Raw genomic sequence first — 12,771 nt, 5'->3', positions numbered from 1 at the left:
TAAAATGAAGGTAATAAAGATAACTTTTGATTTTCAAAATTCTAAAATTTATATTAATTATGAGATATTGAGACAATTATTTTTGCAACACAGATTTTTATAGTTATTAAACATTATATTATGCTTTGTACAAAATTGTCAGTATTTCAAGAGTTTTTATTAGTCATAGTTATATAAAAAAATTCTCTGATGAACCAATATATCAAGTTGATATTTTTTGAATGAGAACAAAAAGATATTCCTACGTTAGTAAATTAGTGGTTTAATAATTAAGTTTTTACAACAATTTTATGTGTACCATAAATGATAACAAGTTAAGTCGTAACATCTTTATATATCCATTTTTGTCTTCGATTCTTAAATTTATTAATTGTAGTTTTTATTTATTTTAAATGAAAATTATTTAATTGAATCGTCATATCTTTTCATTTATTATCTTTTGATATAAGTTTTTAAGTAAGTTGATATTGGTGTGTGTGATATATGTTGAATGTATAGTTTGATATACGAGAATAATATGGAGATAGAGAGAGAGAAGTAATAGGCACAATAATGTTTTGAATCACCTTAATGATTATGGCTCAGAGGCCTTGTATTTATAGTGAGCCAATAGTAGTTTGTATAGGAATACAATACACAAGTATAATAGTATTGAAACTCTACCTAGCTAGGGATATAGACAAATTGAAACTCTAACTAGATAAGAATCTATTTACAGAGATAATAGGAACATTATCTCTAACACCCCCTCAAGCCGATGGCGGGCACGAACAAAGAGGCGAGAGCGTAGCATCGTGAAGCGAGCCGAAGCTAGCGGCTTGGTGAGTATGTCTGCAACCTGATCATCGGTTGGAATAAATCTGACACTGAGAAATCCTTTGTGAACTTGTTCACGAACAAAATGATAATCTAGCTCAATGTGCTTCGTACGAGCATGAAAAACTGGATTTGAAGTGAGATAAATTGCTCCAACATTATCACACCATAACTGAACCAGAATGGGTAAAGGAAAGCCCAGATCCGAGAGAAGTGATTTGAACCATAGGAGTTTTGCCGTGGCATTTGCCACTGCCTTGTATTCACTTTCTGTGGAGGATCTGGCTATTGTGGGTTGCTTGCGGGTCTGCCACGATACAATGCTGGATCCAAGATAGACACAGAAGGCACCCGTGGATCTTCGATCATCGGGACACCCTCCCCAATCACTATCTGAGTAACAATGAATGTGCTATATTGGTTTGATGGACATGACTATCCCAAAGTCTGATGTGCCCTGAATGTAGCGTAAGACCCTCTTGACCCCTTTTCAGTGCTCATCAGTCGGACAGTACAGGAACTGACATAATTTGGCGCTGGTGGTGGAGGATGCGACGTCGAGGCTACCGCGAGGAAGGAAGAATCGCCGGTTACAAACGGCGATGTAAATCGCCAACCCGAGCTTGGTGCGATTGATCCGCCAGAGACGTCATGGATTGATCAGCGGTGACGGTTGGTGCAGCGGCAGCGGCGGCAGCTACGACGGCGGCGGCAGATGCGACGGCGGCGGCAGCGGCTTTATATTGGGTGTAGGTTGGTGATTGTGGATGATCAGAGGATTCAGAGGATGCAGAAGTTGATACTACTGATACCATGTTGAATGTATAGTTTGATATACAAGAATAATATGGAGATAGAGAGAGAGAAGTAATAGACACAATAATGTTTTGAATCACCTTAATGATTATGGCTCAGATGCCTTGTATTTATAGTGAGCCAATAGTAGTTTGTATAGGAATACAATACACAAGTATAATAGTATTGAAACTCTACCTAGTTAGGGATATAGACAAATTGAAACTCTAACTAGATAAGAATCTATTTACAGAGATAATAGGAACATTATCTCTAACAATATAGAGATATGTCATATGCAATCTCATACTACTTTTATAATTAAACTATAATCATTCGTTTTTTATTTTTTTTTAATACATGGATTTGATACTTTTAATAAAATCATAATTATTGCTTATTTGATCTTGGATTTTATAGGAATGTGATTTAATCTTGAATTTTATAGGACTGCGATTGTATGCAATATATTCTTGCTCAATTGATATACCGAGCATTCAAGCATAATAACATTACAAAAATCTATTCGTGATAGTATTCTGTTATAAATTTTTTAAATTTAAAATATAAGTATTTTATTATTGCTTTGTTGTTCTAAATATATATTTTTTTACATGTATTTTTATTTTTTTAAATATCATATTGAAAATAATATCAAAAAATAATAACGTTTTTTTATAATAATTTAGATATTATTATTAAAAAAATAAAAAATAAAAAATATAATATACTAATAAATTATTTATAATCGGGTTCAACTAGGTTAAAATAGTCAGCTGCTAAATACCGCTCTCAAATTACTTATCACCGCCTCCATTTGGACTTTTTTTATCATTCTCATAATTTTGATTAAAAACTAAAAATTCTCTTTCCAAAATCATAAACCCGAACAAAATAATTGATGTGTAACAACCCGAACCCCGAAAATAGATGATTACAAGTCGAAAACATTAAAATTTATATTTTTTTTATCAAAGAATTCATGAAAATAATACATATTTTTCATGACCATTTTGCATTTTTCGTCATAAAAAATTGGAGAATTTTGCACATTTCGTCACAAAAAATTGAAGGATTTAGTATTTTTCGTCACAAAAAATGTTACGATTTTGCACATTTCAAAATTTGGTCTAAACGGATGCCGCATCCGTTCTCACCATGGGTAGAACGGATGCGGCATCCGTTCCTACCATAGGTCGAACGGATGCCGCATACGTTTAGGCCAAATTTTGAATTTTCACTCAAATTTTTTTCCCCAATTTTGAAAAAAAAATTATGCCAAAAGCAAAATTATCCAATGAAAGTGGTGATAAGTAATTTGGAGGCGGTAAATAACAAAACCCAGTCAGCTGCTAAATACCGTTCCCAAATTACTTATCACCGCCTCCCTTAAAATATTATATTGCTCTGTCCACTCCTCCAGAGCTGTTCCCGCCGTTTGGACGTTGGGGTTTCAGTTAGTGAACTTTGAACACGTTCTCATGGCTTCTTCATCTGCATCAAACGGAATAAACAGCAATCAAGTCTGGGACAATATCTTCTCTTCATATTTTCGAAAAACAGTTTAGTATTTCCTCTGCTTTTCCAATCCGATTTCTCCCTTGAAATTTACACTTTCCTTTTCTATACATTCCTTACTCCTTATTTTCTTTTAAATTTACAGGTATCCCTGCGGGATTGGTGGTTAATAAAAGCCGATGATGACTCTGAGGGAAAGATGCTTGCTGTTGCGGGCTTCACATGTGGAGAGTATGCCGTCTGTTCATTCTTTCTTTTAGGTTTAGGGTTTAGGGTTTATTTTGGAGTTAGAACTTACTTAATCTTATGGATCAGGCAACAAGCATATCGAGTTTTTAATTCTGCGCCCATTAGCAAAAGATGCGATGTTTTCACTCTTGAAACAGCTGATGGTATCACTGTCATTTTGCAAGGCTTCATTAACAAGAATCGCACCATCCAAAATGGATTCCCCTCAGAGGTGCGTAAAATTGTTCTGAAGTAAAATTAATTCCAGCAGGCTCGGAACTTTTCTTCCTTTCTTTCTTTTTTAGCTCGTGTGATACTTGACTTAAATATTGCTTGTACGGCGTTGGTGTTCATTGTAACAAAGAGAATGACCAAATTGACGTCTATTTTCTGTTTTCTTATTCTAAACAGGTTTTGAGTCATTTCTTGTTTGGTTTTCCTCCTAATTGGGAAGACTATGCCGGTGATTACTTAAAACAAGTTGTTGCCACTGGCATTGATTTTAAAAACACCTCTGATTTGGATAAGCCGACCAATAATTCAGGTTCGTAGCGCAGGCAGCATAATTTTAATTAGACAAGACCTTTTCTCTGACTACTTACAAGTTAAAAGAAGTGTCACCAAAATGATCTCTTTTACACTGATTGCCTCTAATTCAGAAAATCAAAGTGAGGAAAACGGAGATGGATTGAAGTCTGGAATCACCAGTACCTTGACGGAGATCCAAAGTCCTTCGAATTTATTAGGATGTGTTCATGAGGAAGTAGTAGCACCAAAAGAATCTTTATCTAAATTAGTTGGAGATTTTGGAGATTCAGAACAACCTTCAAACTATTTTGAGACTACCATGATTTCTTCTGCCGAGCAGACTGATGCAGAATTTGATGATCTTACTCCATCTGAAATGAAGTCGGAGAGGGGCTCAAATGCTACGCTATGTAATTCTGGGAATCTAACTTGTAGCAAAACTGTGGAGGATTTAAAGGATAACCAGAAGCAGAAGGATGTAGCTGAATTGCCAATGAAGCACAAAAATAAGCAGTCGCCAGAGGTTGCTCAGCACTTGAACAGAAAAGGACTTAAGAAGTGTTCACACTCAACTCTTCATGCTGAAAGCAACATTCAACAGAGCGTGCTAAAGGCTTCAAGAGCATCGAGTAATTCGTCGGATAGCTTGAAAAATAAAGAGAATGCTGAACAAATATTTGTTAGAGGTTCATCCACGTGGAAAGCTAGAAGGAGGATTATTTTTGATACACCTGTAAGCTCTTTATAATCTTCTGTAGTTTATTTGTTTCTTTCACAAGCAGTGATAATTCACATCTCTATAGCACCTGGCTATGTTACTTACCTGAAGCATTGTTGCTTGTTGAATATGAACATTAGAAATCTAGTTGACAAAAGGATTATTTCTTCATGGACTACAAAGCATTACACAAGCTCACAGACATTTCTATCTAAGATGTTCTCAAAGGCCAATGCTAGAACCATAGGTAGTGTTAGCACGCCCATGTAACCAGTGATATTGGCTTCCAATTTTCACTTGAACATTTTTTTAGATGTGAATTACATCTCCTCCCTTTAGCACATTCAAAGTTCACACTTTGTTACATTAGTCACCACCTATTACCAGTTATGTGTTGGTGGTAATTCTAATATTTTTGTTCTTCATTTGTATTTGCTCTCTTTTCTCCTGCAACTGTTTTGTTTTTCATATTTGTTCTTATATTCTACTTTTGCTGTTTTCTGCATATTTTGATTTGACATCTTAGGTAGAAAGTCCTCGTACTCAGAAAAGCAAAGAGAAAACACGTATTGTTTCTCCAGAATCCTTGAGACTTAGAAGATCAAGATCAGGTGATTCTGCTCATGCAGTTGCATAATTTTTATTTTTATTATATTTTGGTTTAACTTTTGCACTTTGGTTTGTGTTGGAAAGAGGATTGTCTGATCTTGCTCTGTCCGTTTCCCATTTGTTTTTGTTAAAACGTTCCTTGGATATAGTTACCCAAAAAATAATATTAACCCCTGCAACACAATGAATGCTTTCCATACTTTTCCTCTAAGGATATGGAGTTTGGTTGTTCGTTTCTTTACTTGACTGCAATTATATAACACATTTATTTTTTATTTTTTGAAAGTCAAATGAATTTTGTTCAGTTCTTTGGCTCAACTAAAGTTCTTGATGTTCAGCCATTGGAAGATGGTTATTTAGTGATCCAAAATTCCAAAAACATGCCTGCTGTTTCAGTTTTCATCCAGTTTTCAATGTTATCAATTTAGCAGAAACTTTTCTTTGAAATATTTGACATATTCTTTATTGTTATTCAATAATTGATATTGATATTGACATGAGATTTTTTGAGTTTAAATTTACAACAAGAAACATTTAGTTAAATTTGGAAACACAGGCAAATCTTCGATTTTTTTTTTTTTTTTTTTTTATATAGAGGGCGAGCCTAGGCGCAACGGTAAAACGTTGTTGCCGTGTGATCAGAGGTCACGGGTTCGAGTCTTAGGAGCGGCCTCTTGCCAATTAAATTGGCAAGGGAAGGCTTGCCCCCAATACACCCTTGTGGTGGGACCCCTCCCCGGACCCTCGCTCAGCGGGGACGCGTAATGCGACCGGGCCGCCCTTTTTTTTTTTAGATTATTTTTATATAATTTTGTGCGAATGGCTGAATTTTTAGAATAAGTGGAACTTTGAATTACATTTTACTAAAATTTAAAACTGAAAATGACAAGAAAGATCAGATTTTCCTTTTGGGATCAATTCTACTAATCATGTTTCATCTTGCCTGTAATAATGGGTGAACTGTTTATTTCTATTGAATGTTTACTCCTATAAGCTATATGATGACACATTTTCAGTTATCTGCATGTCCAACTGTTGACTTAATTTGTTGCAGGGAGACTACTTTTACCTCCCCTTGAATTTTGGCACAATCAAATTCCAATCTACGATGCGGTTAGTCATGTTTTACACACTCCGATATTTGCACACTTCAGTTTTGGAGAGCAACTCCTCAACAATAATTTCAGAAGTTGCCTATGTCAATATAAACACTGTTTGTGTCCTGTTAAGTAGTCATGTTTTGGGTATGTATTTAATCCATGTTTTTGAAATAAAATATGCTACTTATTTTATTTTCTTTCCTCTCCTAAAAATGATTTTGTTTGAGCCATGGGTAAATTTTGGGAGCTAAAGCTAGTACTCTCTTGGCTATTTGAAGTAAACAATTGTGAACAGACACGTTTGATTTGATATCAATATTGAAAGTTTACATGCTAACTTGCTCAAGCTGTGGGGGTGGAATCATTTGTATAATTTCATTTTCATAGCTTCCTATTTACATATTCACGTGTCTTTCCTTATTAATGATTTTATGGTTTGAATCATGATTATTTACTAATTATTACAAAACCCCCTTTCAAAGTGTTTTTGTTTCGTCTTGGTTTACCAGAAGTTGACACATTAACTTCTCTCCGTTTAGGATCGGAATGTCACTGGAATACAAGAGGAAATAAGTTCATCCGTAGGTATGCCTTTGCTTGAAACATTACTAAATTCATTGATTTTGTGTTCATGAAAATGATACCTTTTTGGTGTTTCGATGTTGCCTTTTTGTGGTTAGGTTTAACTTCAGGGAGTAAATCTGAGCCTAAGAAGCAGAAGAAAAGGCGTTAAATCTGTTCCGGTGATAGTTTCACCCCTTGTAAATGGCTGTAGCATATAAATCCATAGGAAAGGGAGGCGGTGGAAGGATGATAACGAGACAACTAGAGCTGAGAGAGAGTATATTGGATTTAGCCTTAATATGTACTTTCCTCTGGGATCTTGTAATGGGCATGTATTGTTATTCTATTTCAATGCGTTTCTTCAAAACTATGTACTAAGCTGGTGTTTGGTATTGTAATGTATCTGTAATTATCATCAATGGAATTAAAGTTGTAATGAAAAAATGGATCACGTTTGGTTAGCAAATTTGATGAAATGTATTACATTACTATATTTGCTTAGTTGGATGTAGTAAATTTTTTTTTATTTAAGTAATGAAAAATAGAAAGATAAAATAAAAAGGAGAAATTCAAAGAAAAATTTAAATGGGCAGTTTTTTGACAAAAAGGAGGTGAGCACGAAAAAAAAAATGAAGAGATCAGAAAAGAATGACAAAATGAAAAAAAAAAAATACCAAAAGAAATTGAACGAATAAGAGAAAAAAGAAAATAGGAAAAGGATTTTTTTTAGAAAAACAGAAAAAAAAAATGAAAAAAGATGAAAAATGGAGCACGATAAAATTGTAAAACCAAGAAAATAAAAAACAAATTGAGAAACTATCAAAATTTTGTGAATTGAGGAATACATTCACGATGATCACATCTAAATTTAAATGTAATTAAATTTAATAACAATTATATAAAACTAAATTAAAAATAATAATATAATAATCACGATTCTAACACAAAATATTTAAAAATTGTATTCAAACATTGTAATGAGTTTTTTTTATGTAACGAGCATTTTATTATAATGTTCATTACAAAGTATCAAAGAGAAATGATGAACATATTATACTCCACTACCCACGTATCCGAGCTTACTTATTAAACATTTTCTGCTCTTAACATTTTCAATATACAATTGGAATACTAAAAAAAATATTAAAAATAAAATATGCAGTTTTATGGAGTTACAAGTAGAAGAATGTAATATTTTAGGTGCAAAAAAAAAAAAAAAAAATACACTTTTCAATGTTAGCAAAAAGAGAAATTTAGTTAACAGTGTTAATATTTGATGACAATATATTAATTTTGATGACGTGACACATTAATTTATTGACTTTGCTGACACGATAATGAATGATTGATTTTTAATGACATAACATGTTAGGAAATCAAATCTTCATATACGACGAAAACATGAGCGGTTTTAGATAATTATAAATAAACATTACATCATAGATTGATCTCAGATAATAGTTTTTGAAGAGCATCAATTGGAAGAGTTATATAAAGGCAATCCTGACCATCGCTTTGCCTTCTAGTCTTCACCAAATCATGATCTTTGAATTCTGTCAAATGTGAGTTCAAAGCAACCTTGCTGCTAACAAGGAATTGCTCTCGAGATACTGTATATAGATCATCTACAGCCATACCTGAATCAAATGGAGTTTCAGTATACATGTATGAGATTTAGATATCAAAGGAAATGCTAAAGATAGCCACTTGCCTTCTTCTTCAGGGTGAGACACTTGATATTCTGCAAGAATTTTGAACACATTTTGAGCATTGGGGGTCAAACTCTGTATAACTATTGCAGCTGTTTTCGCGCTTTGGGCTGTCCCGCTGTGTGCAAGAATCAAAGGGAAGAAGACGCTTTCGATCTTATATGGTGCAAAGGTAGGAACATGATACCAATTCCAGTTAAACTGTGTATGAACCATCTTTTTGTCCCACACTACCGTTAAATCCAGAATATTGTGATTAAGATCAAGATATACACAAACTGATTATGGAATCAGACATAATGTGAAAACAGAAGTAACTAAAGAAATCAAAGAAGTTATTTTGTTCAATGCAATAGCAGTATTTCCAGACTTTATACTTAACTAGACTAATGAGTTTAGATCTTCTTTCTCCTAATAAGGTGGTCATGTTAAATATCAAAATATTAAATATAACCAGTCTAAAAATGAAAAAAAGAAAAGGATGAGATACAAATTTGTCCCTAACTTTTTGGTGAAGTCCAGATATACCCCTAATGTAAGAAATGGTAAATTTTTTTCGTTTCTAACATAGAGCAATTTTGGGCCAAAATAGCGGCGCATTGAGCAATTTTTAGTCCAAATAACATAATCCATAAAGGACTCTTAACTGCGCCCAGGGACAGAGGCAGGAGGACACAGGGTGACAATGTACCTCGGCCGTGCAAAACCAATACTCCTCACATCTTCATCTGCTGAGTACTGTTTTCATTCCTAACAAATGAAGAGTTGTGCATCTTTTTCCTTTTTTTTTTTTTTTTTTTTTCCCAACCTCAGTCGCAACAGTGTTGTTTTTGACTTGGATAGAGGCAAAAAAATATAAGCCCAACCCATGCAGGTTGAGTTTTTTTTTTTTTTTTTTTTTTTTTGCACTCTAAGCAGTCAGGCAATACTCAACCACTATCTAGGCTTGAAATTGCTCCACATTAGAAACGTTGAGATACAGATTTATCATTTCTTATGTTAGATATAAATTTAGACTTCCCCAAAAACATTAGAGGCAAATTTGGACCTTATTCTAAAAAAGTTTCGCACTTTTAGGACCATAACAAGTGCGAATCACTAACAAGATTTTAAGCAAAGAGCAAGGGGCAAGTAACCACAAGTCACATTTTAAGAATATCCAAAGCAGAGAACAGAATAAGATAAGAATAAGGACTTACACAAGGGTGCATTGACATGGTCAATGGAGGCAACAATGCGGATATGCGAACAAGAAGCAATGCGTGCAACATTCTGTTGGTTCTCAGAGTCTCTTAGCGCAGGCCCATCAATGTTGTGAATAACAACACATACAAAAGAGTCATTTCCCTCCACCTGAGGTTCATCCATAAAAGCCAGAAGATCATCTATGGATCGAGAATTAAATGGCTGCTCATTTTTATGCACAGTCCTTGATGATTTTCTCTGTTTTCTTTTCAATTGATCCCACCAAAGTTCAGCTAAGGCTATCACCACCTATAACACAATACTAAGTCACTAACTTTTAATTGAGCATGAGGTAAACTAACCTAAAAGCTTTTGACACAACATGTTTATGGCTCAGCATTGCAAAAGATACCATATTAAAGCAGCAAATAGGGGAAAACGGGGGAATGCCTCAAGTGAAACATGAGAAAATCAATGGCAAAAAACACCCTCAGGCCTCAGATCATTATGATTTTGGTAGATTGAGCCTTGATCTTTTATTTCAACATATTAGTTAGTTGTGAAGATCTAATTCGGTTAAAATAGAATTACTTATTTCATTTGTGTATGAAATTGTATTTCTTATAGTTCAAAATAAGTGTTCTTACAATTTATCTATAGCCATATCGCTTACATAAAAAACTCCATTCGAACTGTTAAAAATGCAAATTCCGAAAGCAGATCAAATGAATAAAGCTCGGTTAACCAAGTTTTATGTTCAAAGCTAACTCTTCTAGTTATCGAAGGCTTGATGTGACAAAATAAAAGGTCAGAAACTTAATTTAATATGTTGAAATAACAGATTAGAAGTTCAATCCACCAAAATCTCAGGATGATTTTTTCCAAAATCAATCATTTCCACTTGGAAAGAATTACTTCTGAGTGGACGATACCTGTTTCAGATTAATTGAATGAAGATAACCATTGATCACCAGTACAGGATACTCTGTCAATGCTGTAGAAGCAAAATCTTCTATCAAGGCCTTCTTTGATCCAAATCCATACATTAGAAGGCCAAAACCGCACCTAGTTCATAATAAGGAAAAAATAACACCATCAGTCACATGCCATGATTAACTAACTGTAAATAAATTGGCACCCAAGGAAGAAAAATGAAATCTAAGATTAGAAGTGGTGACCACCTAAACCCCAATTTAACTCTACTTCACAAATCCTTTTGGTTAACATCAAAATTAAATGGATTCCTTCAGTTCCCTGAACTGTTAGAATTTCCAAAAATTGATCTTTGTCTTCCTTACCATAAAAGAAGCGTGTTTAGCAATCTGTTTGTTTACATGACGAGTCTATGCAGTTCTATTGCATTATAGAACACCCATTTTACTACTCATGGAATTTGTTTCATAAAATTCTCATATAGTTACAGTGATAAGGAAAAGGGAAAAAAAAAAAAAGACTTTTGGAAACTGCAAAGAGGAGAAATACCTACATGAGCTCAAAAACCCATCTCGGATGCAGCTTTTTATAAGAATTCATAAGAGCGATGACCTCTTTTTCATGTTTTGGTTCAACATTAGATGCAGCTGCTCTCAGCTCCTGCAAGTAAAAAAGGAAATCATGAATCATTTTAAAAAAACAATAGCCATAGTGTGTGTGTGAAGAGAGAGAGAGAGAGAGAGAGATGACCTGTTCGTCGACCAGATCAATATCGGTAATCTTACGGGTGGATTTCTTAGAACCCTCTTTTGCCAGAAAGTAATTCCTGGAGAATCCAAATTCCTCTTCGTCGCCGGAGTTGATTTCCATGATTAAACAAGTGAAATAGACAATAAAACAGTGTGTAGTAAATGATTGAGACGAAGAAGGCAAACCAAAGAGAGAAAAAGCAATGCAATGCAGTTATGGAAATCGAGGGATTGTGGTTCTTGGGGGGAATGCGGGCAATGGTATGGCGGGAATGGGATAACAGAAGGTTTGGACTGTGGGCTGGGTTCTTATTAATGGGCTTCCACATTTCACTCGCTCAGAATCAGACCTCACTTTTTTAGTCCAATTAAGGTTGCCATATTAAGGATTTTTATTTTTATTTTGGGAGAAATTACAAAAATACCATATTGTTTCTCTTTTGTATTTTTTTTTATCGTACTATTCTATTTTATTGATTTTGTGTCCTTTTTGGTGTTTCTTTTTTTATTGAGTAATTTTTCATTTTTAGTGTTGGTTATCATTTCGCTTCCTTTGGCTTGGGGTGTACATCAGTGTGGTCTAAATTGTATATCGAACCGAATAGTTTTTCAGTTCGATTTTTTTGACATTTCGGTTTAGCATCGCTTTTATTTTTTGGTGTATTTTAGTATTCGGTTCGGTTCAGTTTGTTAAAAAATGTAAAAATAAACCCGAACTGCACCGAATTACACATAGTTTATATTATTATATATACATATACACATATATTTGAATTTACAAAAGTTTAATTTTATTTATTGTTGTTGATAATAAGCTAATATGAATATATTTTGAAGTATTTCAAATTTTTTATTATTAATGTAAATTTAATGTAAAAATACTCAACGTCATCTAGCACGACTGTTCTTTCCTTTATAATGTCAACCAATTGCACAACATCTACGAAGCCAATAGAAAAGAATAACTTGCATTGGTCAAAACCCTTTTAGAGCAAAGTGAGTAAGAGGACTAGAAAACCACAAAATAAAAGAATACTTCGAGAAGAAAACATTCAAGATGACCGCTTAGAGCATGTCTAATGGGTGTTACAAGTCTGTTACTTGTAACATCCTACTGTTAGAGAGGTTGTGTTTTTGTTGTTATAATTTTAAGTGAGTTACTTGTCGTAGTAACAAAGAAATTGGTGGGATCAATTGGAAAAACTTGAACGGTAGGAGGTGGTTTGTAATTCACGCAGGGGCTGATGCATCGCATATGGTATACACGCACGCAACTCAGCCCCCAATCTGAATTAAGAAGTGGCAGACAACTCTCTGCC

At 34.0% G+C, this 12,771-nt stretch overlaps 2 protein-coding genes across 3 annotated transcripts; one reads left to right on the top strand and one right to left on the bottom strand.

Moving 5' to 3' along the window:
- Window positions 1-3,018: 3,018 nt before the first annotated feature.
- Window positions 3,019-7,346, top strand: LOC136206989 (kinetochore-associated protein KNL-2 homolog). The gene is made up of 9 exons (XM_065998226.1): window positions 3,019-3,173; window positions 3,275-3,360; window positions 3,445-3,589; window positions 3,769-3,901; window positions 4,017-4,618; window positions 5,130-5,214; window positions 6,267-6,325; window positions 6,852-6,897; window positions 6,993-7,346. Exons 1-9 carry the CDS (start codon window positions 3,093-3,095, stop codon window positions 7,043-7,045), a joined length of 1,290 nt encoding a protein of 429 aa, XP_065854298.1. The 5' UTR covers window positions 3,019-3,092; the 3' UTR covers window positions 7,046-7,346.
- Window positions 7,347-8,155: 809 nt separating this feature from the next.
- Window positions 8,156-11,690, bottom strand: LOC136206201 (origin of replication complex subunit 2). Of its 2 annotated transcripts, none has more exons than XM_065997165.1 (6): window positions 11,454-11,690; window positions 11,257-11,363; window positions 10,703-10,835; window positions 9,785-9,938; window positions 8,588-8,815; window positions 8,156-8,513 (listed from the first exon to the last, which is right to left on the bottom strand). In XM_065997165.1, the coding sequence occupies exons 1-6, from the start codon at window positions 11,571-11,573 to the stop codon at window positions 8,314-8,316; spliced, it is 942 nt and encodes a 313-aa protein (XP_065853237.1). In that variant the 5' UTR covers window positions 11,574-11,690; the 3' UTR covers window positions 8,156-8,313. The 2 variants fall into 2 exon arrangements, with proteins under 2 accessions (XP_065853237.1, XP_065853236.1); XM_065997164.1 differs by having other exon boundaries at window positions 8,158-8,513; window positions 9,785-10,079.
- Between the last annotated feature and the right edge of the window lie 1,081 nt (window positions 11,691-12,771).

The sequence above is a fragment of the Euphorbia lathyris genome, chromosome 9 (genome assembly GCF_963576675.1).
Source record: "Euphorbia lathyris chromosome 9, ddEupLath1.1, whole genome shotgun sequence".
NCBI lineage: Eukaryota > Viridiplantae > Streptophyta > Magnoliopsida > Malpighiales > Euphorbiaceae > Euphorbia > Euphorbia lathyris.
The sequence above is the reverse complement of the archived record's forward strand: the minus strand, read 5'-3'. Positions and strand labels throughout refer to the sequence as shown.

What these genes read in the sequence shown, in the direction of transcription:
- LOC136206201 (XM_065997164.1), bottom strand. Translation starts at nt 11,573, where the DNA reads ATGGAAATCAACTCCGGCGACGAAGAGGAATTTGGATTCTCCAGGAAT. An exon ending in AGATGGGTTTTTGAGCTCAT is followed by an intron (nt 10,836 to 11,256) that starts GTAGGTATTTCT and finishes ATTATGAACTAG; the next exon opens with GTGCGGTTTTGGCCTTCTAA. An exon ending in ATTCAATTAATCTGAAACAG is followed by an intron (nt 10,080 to 10,702) that starts GTATCGTCCACT and finishes ATTGTGTTATAG; the next exon opens with GTGGTGATAGCCTTAGCTGA.
- LOC136206989 (XM_065998226.1), top strand. Translation starts at nt 3,093, where the DNA reads ATGGCTTCTTCATCTGCATCAAACGGAATAAACAGCAATCAAGTCTGG. An exon ending in CTTCATATTTTCGAAAAACA is followed by an intron (nt 3,174 to 3,274) that starts GTTTAGTATTTC and finishes TTAAATTTACAG; the next exon opens with GTATCCCTGCGGGATTGGTG. An exon ending in ACTTAGAAGATCAAGATCAG is followed by an intron (nt 5,215 to 6,266) that starts GTGATTCTGCTC and finishes AATTTGTTGCAG; the next exon opens with GGAGACTACTTTTACCTCCC.